General features: G+C 33.2%; 2 protein-coding genes across 2 annotated transcripts; both read right to left on the minus strand.

Annotated features, from left to right (window-relative positions):
* Positions 1-3,531: 3,531 nt before the first annotated feature.
* Positions 3,532-5,462, minus strand: LOC107714196 (uncharacterized). Its single transcript, XM_016519966.1, has 4 exons — positions 5,426-5,462; positions 4,942-5,328; positions 3,832-3,981; positions 3,532-3,599 (listed from the first exon to the last, which is right to left on the minus strand). Exons 1-4 carry the CDS (start codon positions 5,460-5,462, stop codon positions 3,532-3,534), a joined length of 642 nt encoding a protein of 213 aa, XP_016375452.1.
* A 2,625-nt stretch (positions 5,463-8,087) lies between these two features.
* Positions 8,088-10,496, minus strand: LOC107714211 (uncharacterized). Its single transcript, XM_016519989.1, has 5 exons — positions 10,460-10,496; positions 9,977-10,363; positions 9,027-9,173; positions 8,357-8,400; positions 8,088-8,247 (listed from the first exon to the last, which is right to left on the minus strand). The coding sequence occupies exons 1-5, from the start codon at positions 10,494-10,496 to the stop codon at positions 8,134-8,136; spliced, it is 729 nt and encodes a 242-aa protein (XP_016375475.1). The 3' UTR covers positions 8,088-8,133.
* Between the last annotated feature and the right edge of the window lie 8,623 nt (positions 10,497-19,119).

Below are 19,119 nucleotides of genomic sequence, written 5' to 3' on the forward strand. Positions count from 1 at the left end.
TTATAGACTTTTTTTTTGCTCTGATTTGTCTTTGTGACCATGAAAATCTTAAAACTTTTCATCATCTGACAGATATGCAGAGAGACAATTATTAAAAGAGACTATAATATTTAAGGTGTTTTGTGTGTGTGCAGATAAGCCCAATATTATGTGCTTTACATTTGACATGCAATGAGTAAATTAATCAGCTTTGAACTGGAGGGTTAGTGTAAAATTTGTGTGGTTCTTTTTTGTTTTACTATAGTTGATCAAAATAAGAAGCTATGATGCAGCAACATCTAAACATGTCAAAACAGGAAACCCACAGGCCTCATTCAGACCACTTACAGCCTCCTCACATTTGCTGTTTTTACACGTCATCAAACTTCATAACTCTTGCAGATCAATGCTCACCAAACAAAAATGTTCCCTTTAGCCTTTGTTTGCTTTTGTGTGTGTGTTAAAGTGTGTGTATTTGCATGAAAGCATCTAGCTCTCATTAATTCATGCACTAGGGAAGTTTTCTGTGTGTTCTTATGGATATCAAAATAAAGTATGAATTCATTTTAAGCTTAATCTCTTATATAAACACAATGTTGTTTTGTTAAGAACTGACTTCATCTTAAAAGAACTGACTTTTAACCTTTTTTTTTTTAAATGAAAAGTCTGGCATACTGTAGTTCCGCAGTTTATCATTTAAACACACATTTTTAATGTCGAAAACAAAAAGTGGATCCCATTGCAAGAAACAAAAAAAAAAATTCACGTCCAGGCACTCACATAGCAGGCAAAATATAAAAAGCCTTTATTGTAAGACAGGGCTACATGTTAAAAAACCCCAACGCATATCAGCCCAAATAGGCCTTCGTCAGGGTGTTAGGCAATAGAGAATGAGAACTAGTTAAATAGATACACCTGTGACTATACATTTTCAAGGTCTAACCACTAGATGTCTCTTAGGAGTTTAAAAACTTTCTCTGAATAAATACATCTGTGACTATACATTTTCAGGATCTAATCACTAGATGTCTCTTGGGTATTTACAAATATCAAACCATCCCAAAGGAGAAAAAAAAATCACATCTCAAAAGACATGACAGTGGAAAAACATTTTTTCAATTGAACAAATACCAATAAAAAGCACCTACAAACAAATCTAACTATTACAAAAATGGAGAAAAATCAATATCTTCATTAAGACCAGGATATGAGAGAGCATCCAATTTATGTATCCAATACTTTTCTCGTTGTTTTAACCGTCTAAGTCTATCTCCACCTCTGATGTTTAATGACACATGTTTAATTCCAATGACCTTCAAATTGCTATCACTACCATGCATTTTTAATATTTGGAATTTTTCAATTATTCAACAATAACCAACATAACTAGTCTGGATGTTTCTTTCATTTAATCACAGTCCCTTTTCTTATATCTTTGCAGTTCACCCAAAAATGAAAATTTGCTGAACATTTACTCACCTTCAGCATAACCAAGATGTAGATGAGTTTGTTCTTTATCATATATACCTTCAACAAATATTTGTTTAGTGCTGTTTTGGACTGTTTTCACTTGTACACAGTGCTTGATCTGTGCACATTTCTCTACTGATTCAGCTGAGACAACCTTTTCTATCGACAAAGCAATGTTATGGATCAAGGTCTTGTATTTTAGAAGCAACAGTTTGGAATAAGTTAAAAAACATCTTAATGATGTATTTTTTTTTCTAACAAACATGCAGCTTTTCACTTCAAAAGATGTTAATTGATGGACTGGAGTCATGTGGATTACTTGTGCTTTTTTAAGCTGTTTGAACTCTCATTTTTACGGCACCCATTCACTGCAGAGATCCACTGGTGAGCAAGTGATGTCATGCTAAATTTACATTTACATAAATTTACAAAGAAGCAAACTCATCTACATTTTGGATGGCCTAAGGGTGAGTATATTTTCAGCAAATTTTGGGGTGAACTCTTCAAAAAAGTCTGCAGACTATTGGTCTCATTTCGAAAGGCTTCTCTATCCAGAGGTTGCACTTGTCAGCTGCATAAAGTAAGTCATTGAGTCTCATTTCAGAAAAGTACCCATTACGTTCCAAAGTAAGATAGAAGGTACAGTAATTCATGTCTCACGTGTTCAGCACTTGGAGCTGTCCAATGTGCTGAAGTTCTACTTAATTAAATTCACTATATTCCAAAGTTGTAAGGACAGTTATTTTGTCATATCACACATATGACAAAATAACGCAAATTTCTCATTAACTGAAGAATATCTAAAATACATTCCTTTTCTATCTTAAACAAGTAATCTAGTAAATGAGAAAATCCATTAGATGTTCTTGTCACTAAAACTGCATATAGAAAAATGGTAAAGGTGGTAATTACATTACATTTATTACTTTTTTGCAATACTTCTAATTTTACCACACTGTAAACATTTTCAACATGTTTTAACTGAAAACCCAAGTTTATTGAGCAACTTTGTCTCAAAAAATATTCATGTCAATCTTTTTTTTCTTTTTTGTGAATACATTTTTTAATTAACTAGTCCTTAAAGCTCATCTCAATATGCCTGTAATTTCAGTTAATTCTCTAATTATTGCTCTAGAGTTCCAATATAAACAGTAATTAAGAACATAAGATCAACAAGAACTTGAGATCAAAACAGCAACCTCGGGAAAATGAACTGTTCTGGACATGGCCTAATTTAAAATGATTTAAAAGGCAATAAGTATGTTGTCACAAAGCTTAGCATAAGTATAGCACACACTCGAGGAAGCATGCTAGCTTAGATTTTTCTAGCCCAAAGGTGGTGCTGTAACCTAAAAATGCCTATAACTACATGACAAATTAAAATGATTTCAGATACAACTCAAATACAACTGAAATTGTAATTTTTGGGATTAAAAACTTATTGGCCAAAGCAGTTATGCTGTTTGGATAACTGCTGCTTTAAAATACAAAAGCCTGATTATATTCAGTGTCATCTAATACCACTGAATTTGCAGTAATAAAACAAACTAGTTCTTTGTCTATGCTTAATGTCATTTTATGCAACATACATCTGTGGTCTGTGTCAAATTTTTTTAGTATCTGAAGAATTTCCTGATTACCTGATTGAGTAAGTTTATACAGTACACTTACATTTATTAACACCTTGCAGGTAACTTTTTCCAACATGCTTCTTTCTGTTTTTGTCTGTTTTCACACTTACATTCAGGTGCATGTCCAGCATGCAGCCACACCAGGTTAAACACAAACACTTTCATGATGTTCACTGTTGCATGCTCAAGTGGAAACATTTGTGGTTTGTACTCTCACCTTCCAATGAAGCATAGCACACTTCATTTCCATCCTGGAAAAACATGCATGTTTTTATTATATTAATATATTTTTATAATCTATTTAGTTCATTGTGAATATAAATAATAGTATATATAAAACACTATTATATATTATATTATGTATAATGTCATATGTAATGTATTATATAGATGTAATTTATATAGCTTTGAACTCTCAAACAAGTGTAAATAATTTATATTTAAATCTTCTTCAGGTTGTGCACATATGATACAATACCTCAACATGTCTGTTCTCAGTCTGCGTTTCAGCGCCAGGAGCTACAGGAAATTAAAATAACATAAGAGTCAACTTGGTTCAGATCAAATTAAGTGAGATTTAAAAAGCTCAACTGACTGATCAAAGGCATTGTATAAAGTTTTCATTGCTCTGACTGTGACATTTTACAGTTAATATGTGATACTGTATGAAAGCAAATCCAGAGCTGTAATAACATCTGGCACATCATAGCTGCAGCAGGTGATGGAATTGAGTTCAGGAGTGAATGATCACCTGTAGTATTCCTCAAGCAGAAGCAGTACACACAGATGGAGGAGAGGAGAACACACACTGGACACACACTGGACAGCAGCGTCCAGCAGAGCACACAGTCTGATACAGGAGGTGAGGAGGAGGTGTTGAACCGCTCAGAACCAGGAGACACTGGCTCAAAATCAAACATATGCCATTTTTAAACATTCTCAAATTATTCGGTTAAGATATATGTTTTATTTTAATATTCAATTAATATGTACATTTTATTTTAACATTCTATTAAAATTAAAAATTACCATTAAAATTATCTTTAATATTGCATATATTTTACATTTGCCAAGCATAATGCCTAACAAATCAGTATCGGCACTTAGATATGAAAATATATTGTAATTTGTTTGTTGTTTATTAATGTTAAAATAATAAAAATCTAAATGAAGTATGCATAAACCTTTTATTAACAAACATTCATACAAACATATATTAACTAATGCACACATGAGTTAATGTATAGTATTAACTAATAGCGTAAATTAACGTGTTCATTACCGCAATGGGTCAAAGCTATGCATTTCAACTTCCAAATGAGCTAATAGTCATGTGCCTCAACAAGTAAAGTCATAACATAATGACGGATTTGTAAATCATTTGCTAATGATTAATTAAAGCAGACAGCTGGAAGTTGAAATGTACAGCTTTGATCAATTGGTAATTAACACATACATTTAACCTATTAGTTAATACTATATGTTGTTAAGGAATTAATACATGATGACACATTTAATTAATAGCAATTCATATATTACTTGATCTATTAATCAGATAGACTCTTTATTAGTTGCTGATGTAGTAATCATTAATTAAAGGTTTTAACTCAGAATTATCTGTGCATTAGTTAAGAATGAATTAATGCACATTAGTGCACCCGTATTGTAGTGTTACTGAAATTTTTATACATAGATGCAGTTTCCTGCAGTTTTAAGTTTGACTGGAGGATTGTGTCAGCATAAAGTCTGTATATGTGCAAGACTTGTCGTTAACTATATTAAAAATATAATGAAACTAAAAGAAATGGGTTTGTTAACACAAAACAAATCAACATGAACAACAGTGAAAATGTTTTCTCACCCAAGACAGATAGACGAGTTGTCTTGTTTCCATATTTGAATTCAAATTGATCATTTATGATGCTGTTTACATCTTTACTTATTTTCTTTTCTCTTTTCGCACAGTAGTACATTCCCTCATCAGAGACACTGACGTTTGTAATATGTAGATCATAGGAGTTACTGGAGCTGTTGAGCACAAAACTAAAACGTGGAAACTTCTCCTTGAATATTTTTGAAGAATCTATGAACAAAGATGGTTGATGCTCATGTGAGCAGTTTCTCAACCAAACAATGAGTGATCCTAATGGTATGACACAGTCAGAGTAGAGAGTGATGCTGTCTCCTGCTTTAACTCTCATGTCCACTTCTGCCCCAAAGACTCTCTGCTGTTCACAGAACAAAACACCTGCAAAAGCAAATACAAGTTCATATACATGAAAGAGGACTGTCAATCAAATCAATGGCATAAAATACAAAATTTAAAAACACAAATATGGACGTACACACAAGTATGGTGACTGTAATTCTTGCTCGCTCCATCTCAGTGACTGATAAGGATGAGGACCTTTAGTGTCTGGTTCATAGTGGTGGGAGGGGAGTTTTTTTTTTTGTTTTTTTTGTTTTTTTTTGTGAGGGTAATATTATTCTGGTCTTGTTCCACTCATTTCTTTTCTTTTCTATTATTATTATTTTTATTTTTTTTGAAACACTTAAAAAGCTCTTTTAGGTTTTCACCATCAATTAAATAACTTCTTAGTCAGCTTCATTTTGAATTACTACACATTTAAATGTAACAGAATGTTAAATAATTTGTTTCAATATGGTAAAGTGCTCGTTTTTAAAATACAACTGTGTGACACCTTAAAAGAGGCCGAGAGGCCATAAATTCAAACAAACAATAACATCGCATTGACATCAAACATGACTTTTTTTTTCTTTTTTTTTGACAATATAATTATGTTTAATGTGACAATGGCGATGACCTAAAGTGCTGTTCGTCATTATAGGTTTCCTGTATTGCATATTTCAACTACATGGCTATTGTTTTCATTGGTCTCTAATCCCCCCAGAATTAATGTAACTGTATGTGTTTGTTTGTTTGTATAAGAATGCATTTACTTGAAGATGTTTATTGTTTTTAGAAACCTATTTTTGTTTCTGGCTGTAACCACAAAGTGTTCCATTCACTTACTAGTGTGCGTAATCACAAGCTTGTGGTGCCATGTCTAAATTGTGTTTCAGCTCTCAGAAATGGTAGAAGAACTTTCTCCACTTCATAGAAATGCAGCCTTAAATTCTTTGCAGCACTAGACTGAATTACGAGTGAAGAAAATATTTAAATAGAATAAAAGAGTTTCAGCACCAGAGACAGTGAACAGCATGGTAATAGCCATAAATAAACATACTGCTAATACTTTGTTCACTGTATTTGAGGATAATTACATGGTGCTGTAACTTTATATTAATGAGATTGCAATCCTTATTGTTCGTAATATAATCCTTAATGTTTTTCATTGAATGTCAGTTTAATTTAGCAATATGTAGTGTGTGTGTGATAATATATAAAATAATTATAATTATTAATATGTAATAATTAGATCATCATGGATTTTACATGCTCCAATAAAATTCATATTTATTTTAAATAATATATACTAAATAACTTGAATGAATGAAAAATTAATCAATATGAAAAAATATATTTTCAATTTGACAAAACAAAATTACCTGTAAAATAAACAGATTTATATACAGATTGTTAAAATGACCAAAAAGGAAGTAAACATTTGCAAGAGGACAGTCACAAAGACCACTGGAAACATCTGTGGTTTGAACTTTACATTAGAAAAAAAGAGATGATTGGACTCTGTTTATTACCATGCCAACCTGTAAATAGCACTGCATTCACACACGAAAACCACTTCTTACATCCTGTAGCATCAAAAAGCCACTGTTGCATTTTGTAACATAACACCTGCGTACAATGTTCACGATGTATACCTATATCAGTCTGCTCAAGCAAATGCTGTCTCTGCCCTGCCATTGAAGACCAGGCCAATAAGCTTTTATTATTATAAGATTATGGCCTCTCTGTCTTCCTGACCCTGGTATGTAAGTCTGTTTGGTTATTTCTGTAACACAGTTGTTTTGTAGCCTGTTGGTCAACGCCCCCCAGAGGGCCATGGATGTAATGCAGGAGGTCATCAGTTGATAAACAATATAGATACAGATATATATCTGTAAATAATCAGTAAAATGTACTACTCAAAACTAAATTGCATTATTTAAGTTTTTAATTATAAATAGCCTACTTCACTCTTCTCACTGTGTAACTTGAATATAGTAAGAAATCAATAAAAATAAAAAAAAACACAATTTGTGCACAATGCTTCAATTTATTCCATTCTATCAGTCAGTTACATTTCATAAAGGCATTTCTGGACTTCTGTGTTCTAGTCAAGAATCGGTCCTGATGAAATGATTTGTGGGTAAGTGATTTTGACATCATCGTTTGTAATTGTAAGGAAGACCAGACTAGTTTGGACTATTAGCCACTAGATGGAGCCATTGAGTGCTCATCATTTTTTACTCTTTTGAGCTGTATTCATATTCACAGACACTCTCATAACTCAGAGAAACTGTATACATTTTTCAATGTAAACATTCGAAAGCATGTGCTTATTACTGATTGAACAGCAAGAATTTGACCAATTACATCCAAATTTATTTTGAGATATATATTCATATTTTCTACAGATAAACACAGACACACAACCTTATGATTTTACTTTAGACTTGTTTGGGACATCTGATTGATAGTCAGGCTGATATCAAGAAGCTTTTAATTCAATGCAGAACATGTAACAAACAAACAAATTAATTAATTATAATTCATTAAGAACATCCAGTTACATGTTCTGCATAATCTTGATATTTATTAACAGTAATTTACACTAAAATTATCAAATAAATCAAATGTAAAACCCTAAAGTATCATTGGATCAAATAGGGGCTTAAATGCATTAAAAAATAAGACACACACAAATATGTATCACTCATATAAAGTAATTATACTTTATTGTGTTCAGTGCCAAAAATTAATTAATGTATGCTTGAGAAGACAGCACACTAAAATAATAGCTGAAATAGCAGAGCATAAAAAAACTAATAGACTAGCAACAACATATATATTTGAAATGAGGAGACAGAATCACATCTTGGCATAGGGATGTGCAGATGTCAGGAGTCTATAAGAGACTTCAGTGTAGAGACAGATCTTTCCAGTCTTACTCATCTCACACTGATGATTCTCCAGAGGATCAGCCTGTAATGATTGAGAGGGAGGGAGAGAGGACAACCTAAACAAAAACACCACATCAACCTACAGTACATCTTTGAAATAGTGAAGCTTACTGACAATAAAGAATAGTTACCTTAAAAACATTTGCTTTGAGTATCTCAGCACTCAGGTCAGGACCTAAAAAACATGCAATGAAAGTCTGAAAAAGTATCATTCTGACTGTTGGAAATCTATGCAGGTCGATATTGAAACTTCAAGCACGTGCTTTTTAACATAGGCCTACATTGAACCACTTTCACAACTTTTAAAAAATAAAAAGTTTAATATGCGTTCTAGTATATTTCAGCACAGCTTAATTACTCCTTATTATAATAATAATTAATAAGATGCTTTAACTTAACACGTTCATTTTCTATAAAATGAATATTAAAGGAATAGTTCACCCAAAAATTTACAATATTATGGATAGAGGACCTGTCTTAATGATAAAAAAAGTGTCCTTACAAAATGCAGATTTTCACTTCACAAGTTGTTAACTGATTAACTGGAGTCGTGTGGATTACTTGTGGATTATTGTAATGTTTTTATCAGCTGTTTGGACTCTCATTCCGACGGTGCCCATTCACTGCAGAGGATCCATTGGTGAGCAAGTGATGTGATGCTAAATTTTTCTACTATGAAGACAAAAACTCATCTACATTCTACATCTATATCATCCTGAGGATGAGTACATTTTCAGCACATTTTCTTTTTTGGGTGAACTACTTTTCTAATGTGTGAATGAGTTACCTGTAGTTTGAGACGACAAAAGCAGAACACACAGATGGAGGACAGGAGTGAAGAGAGGAGAACACACACTGGACACACACTGAACAGCAGCGTCCAGCAGAGCACACAGTCAGATACAGGAGGTGTGGCAATGGTGGTGGATTCATGCGTAGATACTGCCTCTAAATTAAACAAAAAAGATGTTTGTTTGTTTTGTTTTTTTACTTATCACCTTCACCACATTACACTTTAGAAGACATATATGTTACATTATTTTGCATTAATTGCAAGCTTTGTATGAAGTATAGAGCAACTCTCCTTCTTTCCTCTTTGTAGATCATTTGGCATATGTGGCATATTATTTGACATATTGTAATCAGTTTTTAGTCAGATTATTAATATTCTTTTAATTTTGTGAAAATAAAAATATTTCAAATAGACTGAGGTGAAAATTACTGTAAATTAATCACAACATAGATTGTCATGGATTTTTTTTTAAGATTATGAATTTTTTTTTTTTATTCTTTCCACTTTCTGCTCAGAAAAGGGGTCAAGCAAAGTTTCTTCAGAATTTACCAATATGCCTAAAAGCACAAACAATAGTAAAAAAAAATTCGCGCCCAAGACAAATAGATGAGTTTACATGTTTCCATACTCATATTCAGACTTTGGGTTTATGATGCCGACCTGTACATATTTCCTTTTTTCTTTTAGCACAGTAGTATATTCCCTCATCAGAGACACTGATGTTTGTAATATGTAGATGACAAAAAACAACAACATGAACAACCATATAATTTTTATCACCTTTCATTAACACACACACACACACGTATAGTGATTGAAGAATAAAAATGCAAAAAAAGTTTGATTGTGTCAGCATAAGTATGTGCAAGACTTTTCATTAACTAATATAATGAAAATAAAAGAAATGAGTTTGTTAACACAAAACAAATCAACATGAACAGTGAAAATGTTTTCTCACCCAAGACAGATAGACGAGTTGTCTTGTTTCCATATTTGTATTCAAATTTAACATTTATGATGCCGTTTACATCTTTACTTATTTTTTTTTCTGTTTTCGCACAGTAGTACATTCCCTCATCAGAGACACTGACGTTTGTAATATGTAGATCATAAGAGTTTCTGGAGCTGTTGAGCACAAAACTAAAACGTGGAAACTTCTCCTTGAATATTTCAGAAGAATCTATGAACAAAGATGGTTGATGCTCATGTGAGCAGTTTCTCAACCAAACAATGATTGATCCTGATGGCATGACACAGTCAGAGTAGAGAGTGATGCTGTCTCCTGCTTTAACTCTCATGTCCACTTCTGCCCCAAAGACTCTCTGCTGTTCACAGAACAAAACACCTGCTAAGGCAAATACATGAAAGAGGACTGTCAATCAAATCAATGCCATGGCATGAAACATAACATTTAAAAAACATGCACAAAAAGAGGACTTACACACAAGTATGATGACTGTAACTCTTGCTCGCTCCATCTCAGTGACAGAAAAATGTGAGAGTCTTCAATGCGGATGTCAGCTCTTATTTGATTGGCTGTGGTTGGAGGTATTTCTGCTAAAGGGTTTTGATAAAGTTAAGGGTTGAAAATGTTTTTTTTTGGTTTTTTTTAGATTGGTCACTGTTTTAGTTACTAATAACCAGGTCATATTTTTAAAAAGATGTGTGTGTGTGTGTGTGTGTGTGTGTGTGTGTGTGTGTGTTCCATTACACTTGTGCGCTCTATGCAAGCAGCTCAAACACTGCACATAATAATGCACATACGTATTCACAAGGTTGTGGCTTCCTGTCTTTCTTACTGAGAGGAGAGCTTACCTTGCTTGTTAAAAAAATGGTTAGCAATAATAATAACAATCATAATCACAATAATCATAATCCATGCAATAAAATGATTCACATGAGGACAGTCACAAAGACCACTGGACACATTTGTGGTTTGGACTTCTAGAGAAGGTCGGAATCTCTTTACTGGAAATGTAACCTGTGCACCCAACAAGACTGAATTCACACATAAACAACAAACCACTTCTTACATCCTGTGGCCCCTAAAGGCAACTTTATAATGTTTACTAGCCTTCATGTAATTTCTTCACGAATATGCTCAGTAAATTATCCCTCTGAATATCCATCTTGATCACTGTGTTTTCTTTATTGATTTTCACAACAAATAATATGTGACTGAACCTTTGCAACTTGCTATATACAGCCAAATTCTCACATAAATGAGTGCTAGTTCGATATATACACCACCAAAAAAGATCAAGAGATCAATTGTTATATTATACTAAAATAAAAAGGCACAGACACAGACTAACCAGTTTTAATGTCAGGAATCTCAGAAAAAAAGGGGTTGATGATTTAAGTACAGCTTGCAACAACGAGGTACATTAAACAAAAAAATGTCAACTGTGAGTCTTATTGACATAGAAAAAAAAGGAAATACATCATGTAAGTAGACAAGTGATCAAGAGAAAAGACCACAAGTGTGAGTATTGGGACAGACTGCTAAAATCAACATTTCTGCCCCATGCGGTGACCTGTTACATGTAAAATAAAACAGCTTTTAGGCAATTGATATGACTGTTCTCTCATGTTTTTGTACTTAGTATGTAGTTCTTTATTTCTTATTTTTTTAATAAGGAGAAATTACTGAGTGCACCTGAAATAACAGATTATGAATATTAGCTACTAGATGAAGCCACTTAGTTTTGCTTTCCTTTATAATTATTTCCTGTTCTGTTGACTTGTTACTTAATCAACCACCAAAGTGCATGCTCCACATAAATCTAAATTGCATTAATGCTATGAAATTTGTTCAAAATATTATATATGACAGACAGACAAATACACAGACAAAAACACAAATGAAAGTCTGTTTTAGGGTCCAGTGGAAACATTTGTGGTTGGTACTTACAGCTGACCACAAGAAGAGAGAGAAAGAGTAAGAGAGCGAGTGAACGAACGGTGGACAAACACACAGGAAACCATTTTAACATCCTGTTGATCAACAACTCTTCATTTTGTTGCAGCAAAGATGCCCATTTTACTCATGTTAATGGCTATGTTTGTTGTCTTCGTAGGTGTAAGAACCCAGAAAAAAAGAGTTTTTCAGGGTGCTTGTACAACAAATAAAGCAATTGTGATTCAGGGCTGCAAAGATACATTGAGATCTGCATTTAGCTGTTGTTACTCAATTATATGTTTTATGCATGTAACTTAATGTCACAGAAGGGCATATTGATAAAAAAAAAAAAACTAAGGCTAATAAGATCCGATTTAAGGCTTGAAGCATGTATGTGTGTGTGTGTGTGTGTGCGTGCGTGCGTGCGTGTGTGTGTGTGTGTGTGTGGGTGTGTGGGTGTGTTTGGGTTGGTTGCTTGCTTGCTTGGTTGAGTGACTGACTGATTGACTTACTGACTGATTGATTTTAATCCAATAAATTAAACCAAATTAATGTTATTTTAAATGTGTGAATAATATTTGATACAATACTGTAAATACTGAAGCTTTTCCTATTTAGTATTTTATTTCAACACAAAAAATATCTTTTTTTATTTTATTCAATGTTGTGTATTGTGCATAAATACATATGTAAATGTATCATTGGATATAAAAATGGGTTTGTGTTGCATGTGTGTGCATGTGTACTAAATGTAGTAAAAGCATGTTTGAGAAAAATGCAAGTTCAGATATCAAATCTGACATTGCTAAGTACAGACATTTTGCAGTAGTATGTATAAATTGAGCAGGCAGAATCACATCTTGGCATAGGGATGTGCAGAGGTCAATAGTCTATAAGAGGCTTCAGTGTGAAGGCAGATCTTTCCCATTTTACTCATCTCACACTGATGATTCTCCATAGAATCCCCCTGAAATAGGAGATGCACATGAGACAAATTAAACTACTGTCTAAAAGCTTGAAATTTTACTAAAAACAAATAATAATATAGATACCTTATTAACATCTGCTGTGATTATCTCTGCCTTCCACTCAGAACCTAAAGATCGTATGAATATGCCAGTACAATGAGAAAATAATGCAGGTCTGAACACAGGAACTTCAGCACACATGTGCTCTTAAACACATAAAAATGTAAGTACCATCTTAACACGTAAATATTATGTAACTGATATACAGCTTTCATTATAAGCAGTCATTTTTGAACATATAAACAACATTAAATATTGAAAGATCTTTTATTTCACATTCAGCTTCATACTCCTCAAAAAAAAAAACATATTATGGCAGCTACACAATATCAATCATTAAACTGAAGAAACATAACTTTAATTTAAATTTACATAAATGTGAATTCTAAAAAAGCAAGACTGGGCATATAGATTATTTTCTGACAGAACACTGACATCTGCAAAAGCACAAATATTGTGTATACAAAAGAAAAATAACAGCATTCTTTTCAATAACTTGCTTTTAAAAGTAAACACATTTGACATATTTATGATTTGTTTGCCGCTTTAACCAAAGTATTTAGATTTTATATGGGAAAAATCAAGTAAAAAAGGTGTCAATGGAATGAACAGTGAATGGGTTACCTGTAGTTTGAGCCCGACAGAAGCAGAACACACAGATGGAGGACAGGAGTGAAGAGAGGAGAACACACACCGGACACACACTGAACAGCAGCGTCCAGCAAGCTCCATTAGTCTGACTGAAAACCAAAACACCTGTAAAAGTGCCAAATAAATGTATAAAGCATTTAAAAATGCGTTATGATCTACCATACAAAAGTTGATCTAAACATAAAAATAATTTAATATTTCTTACATAAAAGCACAGTGAGAGCAACTCTTGACCTCTCCATCTTAGTGAGTGATTGTGAATAACTGACACTGGTGAGGGTCTTAATACAGATGTCAACCCTTATCTGATTGGTTCACGTCAATGGAAAGTTTTAATGCCTTGAGACAAAGGGGTTTGGAATTAGATATGAAAAATAGGAACTATGTCAACCAGTCACCAGTATACTTAAATTTGGTTTTAGTAGCAACTACTCATACTTTTATTCCAAAAGAGCATTTGTGGTGGACAATATAAACTGGCCTTGCAAATCAAAGTTTCCAAACAAAATTCGAGCCAAGGAGCTTCTCTAATGAGATGGTGAGTTGAATCAATTATAAGAACACATAAACAAACCAAGAACAGATTGAGAATCACCGCCAGAGTCAAACTCATTAAATTCTTTGATTAATAGTTGCAGGTCTTACAAAGAACTAAACATGACAAAACAGGAAACCCACAACCTCTTCGGTCTACTCTGAATGCAGATGAACTCATTATCTGAGCTGAACTCTCAGTTTAAACCTTCTAGTTCATCACTGATCTCCAAATGCCTACGTGTGGTTTTCTGTGCTGATTAAGAATGCACACATTGGCACAAAAGGTAGCTTGACCCCAATCCACAGCTGTTTTTGTCATAGCTATGATACTGCAAATTAAGATGGTGCCGTTTCCTATTAACTGGCTCTGTCCAATTAATAGGTCACTGTGCATCTGTCAGCAGTACCTATTTGATCATGTGTGGATTGAACTCCAGAGAGAAATTCTCAGAGAAAAAGACTTAGGCCTATTCTCAAACTCCAGCACATTAGAAGGTGATATGCAAATGTTTGGTTGCAACCGCAACTCAGTAATCCCACAGAAGAAGAAGAAAGCATGTAAACTGATTGTGTTTGATTGCACCTGTCGTTGAAACAGAGTGATAATTGTACGTTTATTCGGGACCAGCTTGACCACAAGGCTTTAGTGGAAGCACGTCCACAGTTCATTTAAAGGGTCAGAATGAGGAATGGAATTCCACTTTTGAGAGAAAAGAGAGCAGTGTACTATGGAAACGCAACTCAGAACTGCGATAGATCACGTAAATACGATTATCATTTAATTAAAACTAAATTTGGTCTACAAACTGTTCGTAGGCTAGTTGTCGGAAAACTGGCTTCATGGAAGACTTCCACTAGCAATCCGGCAACCCGGTAAGTAAATAATTTCATTTTGATGTGTCATATGATATATTTATTTATAATTTATTCATGGATATGATACGAAATAGTCATGTCGGATTTGTGAACAAATTGGCCTTTTGAGTCGGATCTTCTTGTTTGAACCTGTTCACAACCAGTCTGAACGATTCGTTATCGAGTCATCAGGGCATTTTAGTGAAACAATGAGTGATGGAGCGAAAAGTAATTATTTTTAAAAAATGGCATATATTTTTTTAAATGCATTTTCGGATCAGTTTAGCTTTTGAAGCTTATAAAAAGTCCATAACTTAATTTTCAAATAAAACCATATTGTGTCTGATTTACTTCTCATTCAAACCTTGTTTTGAATTTTCAAATGTAGTTTGATTGACCCAAAACATTACAATTTTGTTTATTTCTGAAAATACTTTTTAAAAATCTGAAAATAAATAAATAAAAATTAAATTTTTTCTCCCCAAAACAGACCCAAATGCAATGGAAGGGTTAAAGAAATTAGATATTTTTCTTGATCTTTTAACATTTTGGCCACATACACACTTTCAGGACTTTCACGCAAGATTCAGCAATGACAGCTGCTTTTAAATGTATGTTGTACTTCAAAATATTACATAACTCAAAACCAGAATAATTCCGATTCTGCTGTAAAGCAGCTCTAAAAGACAATAGTGTAGGGGTGTGCGATATTGATGAAAAATTATATCTCAATATTTTTCGAAAACGAAAATTAGATGATATTTTGCTGAGTGTGTTAAAACTTTTTGAAATACATTCTGTTGTAGGAACAAGATATATTTATTCTTTTAAATCCAGGCATGACCAAGTTGTGTATACAAGGTGTCGTACACCAAAATGACAATATTGCAGGACTCACTTGACGGTGAAACATGTGCTTTTGGTCTGTCCAATATTTCATGTCATGAGACAAAGGTTATTATCAGGACAAACTCTTACGGACTTGTTTTAGAAAAACATTTACAATTTCTTTCAAAAGTAAATTGAAAGAATCTGTTATAGAATTTTACGTGGAAAACATTGTTTTATAATTGTTTTTATTAATTTATTTATTTTTATTGTATTTTGCATTGTGTACTACTATATTGTTTTTCTAATGTATAATATTTGCCATGAAATAGCTTGTGAAGCTGATGTGGAAATAAACTTAAATTAAACTGTAAACTGCTGAGTGTGTTATTGTGCTGGTATTTTAATACCATGGACAGCTGACTCCTAAAGTTTTTTTGATATTCTTCTTATTCTGTGTGGTGGTCAGTTCACAGCAGTGACAGAAATTACTCTTTGCCAAGAAGTTTCAATTGATTTTTATCTTTTATGGGTATTTATAAACCCATTTTTTTCTAAAAGTGTGCATCACCTTTTGAGTCAAATTCCTTTAATCGGTCAGTTAGAATAATAAGGCATTGGGACTGTTACCAAGCAAATGAAATCAGTATCAACAAAATTCATCTTTGTAATGTAGAGGAAACACAGAAGCTGCATCTGAAGTGGTATTTAGATGTATTTACACACTGTTTAATGCAGCTCAGAGGGACATGAAATGCTTTAACCTGCGGTTACAAATGCATAAATAATGTTTCAATAATTTAAACATAAAAAACGTTGAATACTGATATTTGAAATTATTAAAAAATGAAAAGATACTTTAAATGTGAAATTAAAACCGCCAGTAGGTGGCAGCAAGTCACTGTTAATAAGTGAGTCATTGCAATTGAACCGAATCATTTAAACGGTGATTCATTCAGGAACGAAACACCGTCATGTTGCTCAGAGAGCAAAACAGCGCTGTGGCTTTGTTTGGAATTACTTTTGTTGGCAAAATTGAGCAAAAACAGGCAATATGGTGTATAAAACTTAAGTCTCTTAATATTTTTGTTTAATGAACTGTTGTATAAAATCAATATCACATTTGTAATCATGCTGATTCTTTGGGCGCACGCACGGCATCCGGTGCCTGAGGTGTGTACGCGCTCAGATAAACATCAAATTTTCATTTTTGATAAACATCAAATTTTTATTTTTGGGTGAACTATCCCTTTAATGTAATGAATGTTTGCACTCTGTAGGTGTTTGTTTGGTTTTTGCGATATACTCGATTATGTCAAATCGCACATCGTTAAAACAACAATTACTATATTATAGTTGAAGATACATATCGCACACCCCTACAATAGTGTCATTATTTAGCTCAAGTCAGTTCAATACTCATTCAGATCAATAACAGTGTGAAGTTTGTCAGTTTTGAAACAAGTTCAGCTATAAGCAGTTCTACAAAAGGCAGCAGTGTTGTTTGCTATTCAGCTTGAGTCAATGTTGATTCAATTCAGTTCAATAACAGTGGTGCTGATGCTGCAAGATGTGACTCAGCTGTAAAGCAGCTCTACAGAGGACTATAGTGCCATCATCCAGCTTAATTCAGTTTAAGTTTTGTTCTCATCCAGTGGTGTCAGGACGGTAACACAAGTTGGCAAAAACCTGCTAAGTAGCACAATTAGCCAAAAACACTCCTTTTCTTCTTCCAACATCTACTTCTTGTTCCGCCCACAGGTTCGCACTGAAGAGTAGAGACTGCAGAGACACAATAACAGGATCATTGGAGTAGCAAGAAGGCTGAGATATCCACAAAGGTTTCTCGACGTTGTAGAGTTCCAGGTTGTCGTAGAACAGAATCTTTGCATTATCTTCCTAATGATCCTAAACTTAGGAAAGAGTGGCTGCTGTTTATTTTCAATGAAGTGCCAGATCGCATCAATAAGAAGTTATATATTTGTACATTACATTTTACGTTGGATTCTTTTAAAAACAAGACACAGTCTGACACAGGCTTTGCTACGAGACTTTTTATAAAAGAGGATGCTGTGCCAACTCTATTGGACACGACAGAAATGTCGCAACATGCAAGCGTGAGTAACCATGTTAAATTGCTTTTTTACCATTTGTTCAACCTGATCCAATTAGAAAATGTAACTATTTTATGAGGTGGTGATTTTCCATGAATTTGTATAAAAACTTACAATTTTTAGAGAAAAAAATTAATAGGAAGCCCCCCCCTGTCAGTGTAAAATTCATATTAATTAGCCACCAATTAACCAAAACATAAAATAGTTATGCAAAAATAGTTGTGTTGGTTTGTTGGATATGCATTCAATATTAAATGTTTTAACAGAACTTATGAATAATATTAGAGGTATGCAGGAGAAACTTGCCAATTTTAATTATATTATTTTATTTATTTATTTATTCTTATTTTATTTTTTTCAGTTTTCTATTTGATTAATGTCTTGATGGATACACATACATACATATTTCACTGAAAATGCCTGTTCAGACCAGGAATGCTAAATGTAAAGATCACTACAACAACAGCTATATTAGCTTTCACACCAATGGACAGCAATGTTGTTATTATAAACATGGGCTGCAGTTAAGTCATCAGCCGCTTTAAATGCTTGAGCTCTTAAAGTCAGGGTGGATTATGATTGGCTGTCAATGTCTGTATTGTTAATCAGCTTGAAAAAAGGCCCATTCATACCAAGGATGATAACTATAATGATAAACAAGTTTTAATAATCGTTATAGTGCTGTGAGGATAGGGAACTTTTGACTGTAAACTATTAAACTTGACTTTCCTATTAAAATTGTGAATCCAATCATAGTAGTTTGCATTTACACACAACCCGAGTTAGCCAATCACAGCAGTGGGTGTGTACTTGCATTTCTGAAAGAGTTGTTTCTGACTATGAGTAAATATGAGGACAGAAAATAATTTTTGCAAATATTTAAAGTTTTTAATGCAGAAACATTTGCTAACTTCATATGCACTCTACCAGAAACAAACAAACAAACAAAAACATGGCCACTTTAAATCAGAGGGCTGTACCACATGTACAACATGTATTTTTTTTTAGACTGTATCTATAAAGTATATTTACCACTTTAACCCTAAAACAGGCAAGAGTGGGGAAATGATCAGCAAAAAAAAAAAACATTTCATGTCACTTTTTCTATCATATGGACTTAAGTAAAACATATTCAAAAGAGTTTTTGAAATATTTGATATATTTTGGATTTTATGAGTTGTGTCTC

The sequence above is a fragment of the Sinocyclocheilus rhinocerous genome, unplaced genomic scaffold, assembly GCF_001515625.1.
Source record: "Sinocyclocheilus rhinocerous isolate Xijiao unplaced genomic scaffold, SAMN03320098_v1.1 scaffold1591, whole genome shotgun sequence".
NCBI lineage: Eukaryota > Metazoa > Chordata > Actinopteri > Cypriniformes > Cyprinidae > Sinocyclocheilus > Sinocyclocheilus rhinocerous.

Coding starts and splice junctions, on each gene's coding strand:
- LOC107714211 (XM_016519989.1), bottom strand. CDS start 10,496: ATGGAGCGAGCAAGAGTTACAGTCATCATACTTGTGT. Junction 9,174..9,976: donor AACTCGTCTATCTGTCTTGG/GTGAGAAAACAT, acceptor TGTTTAATTTAG/AGGCAGTATCTACGCATGAA. Junction 8,401..9,026: donor CTGTGTGTTCTGCTTTTGTC/GTCTCAAACTAC, acceptor CATGTTTTTTAG/GTCCTGACCTGAGTGCTGAG.
- LOC107714196 (XM_016519966.1), bottom strand. CDS start 5,462: ATGGAGCGAGCAAGAATTACAGTCACCATACTTGTGT. Junction 5,329..5,425: donor TACAGTCACCATACTTGTGT/GTACGTCCATAT, acceptor TTGCTTTTGCAG/GTGTTTTGTTCTGTGAACAG. Junction 3,982..4,941: donor AACTCGTCTATCTGTCTTGG/GTGAGAAAACAT, acceptor ATTTTGAGCCAG/TGTCTCCTGGTTCTGAGCGG.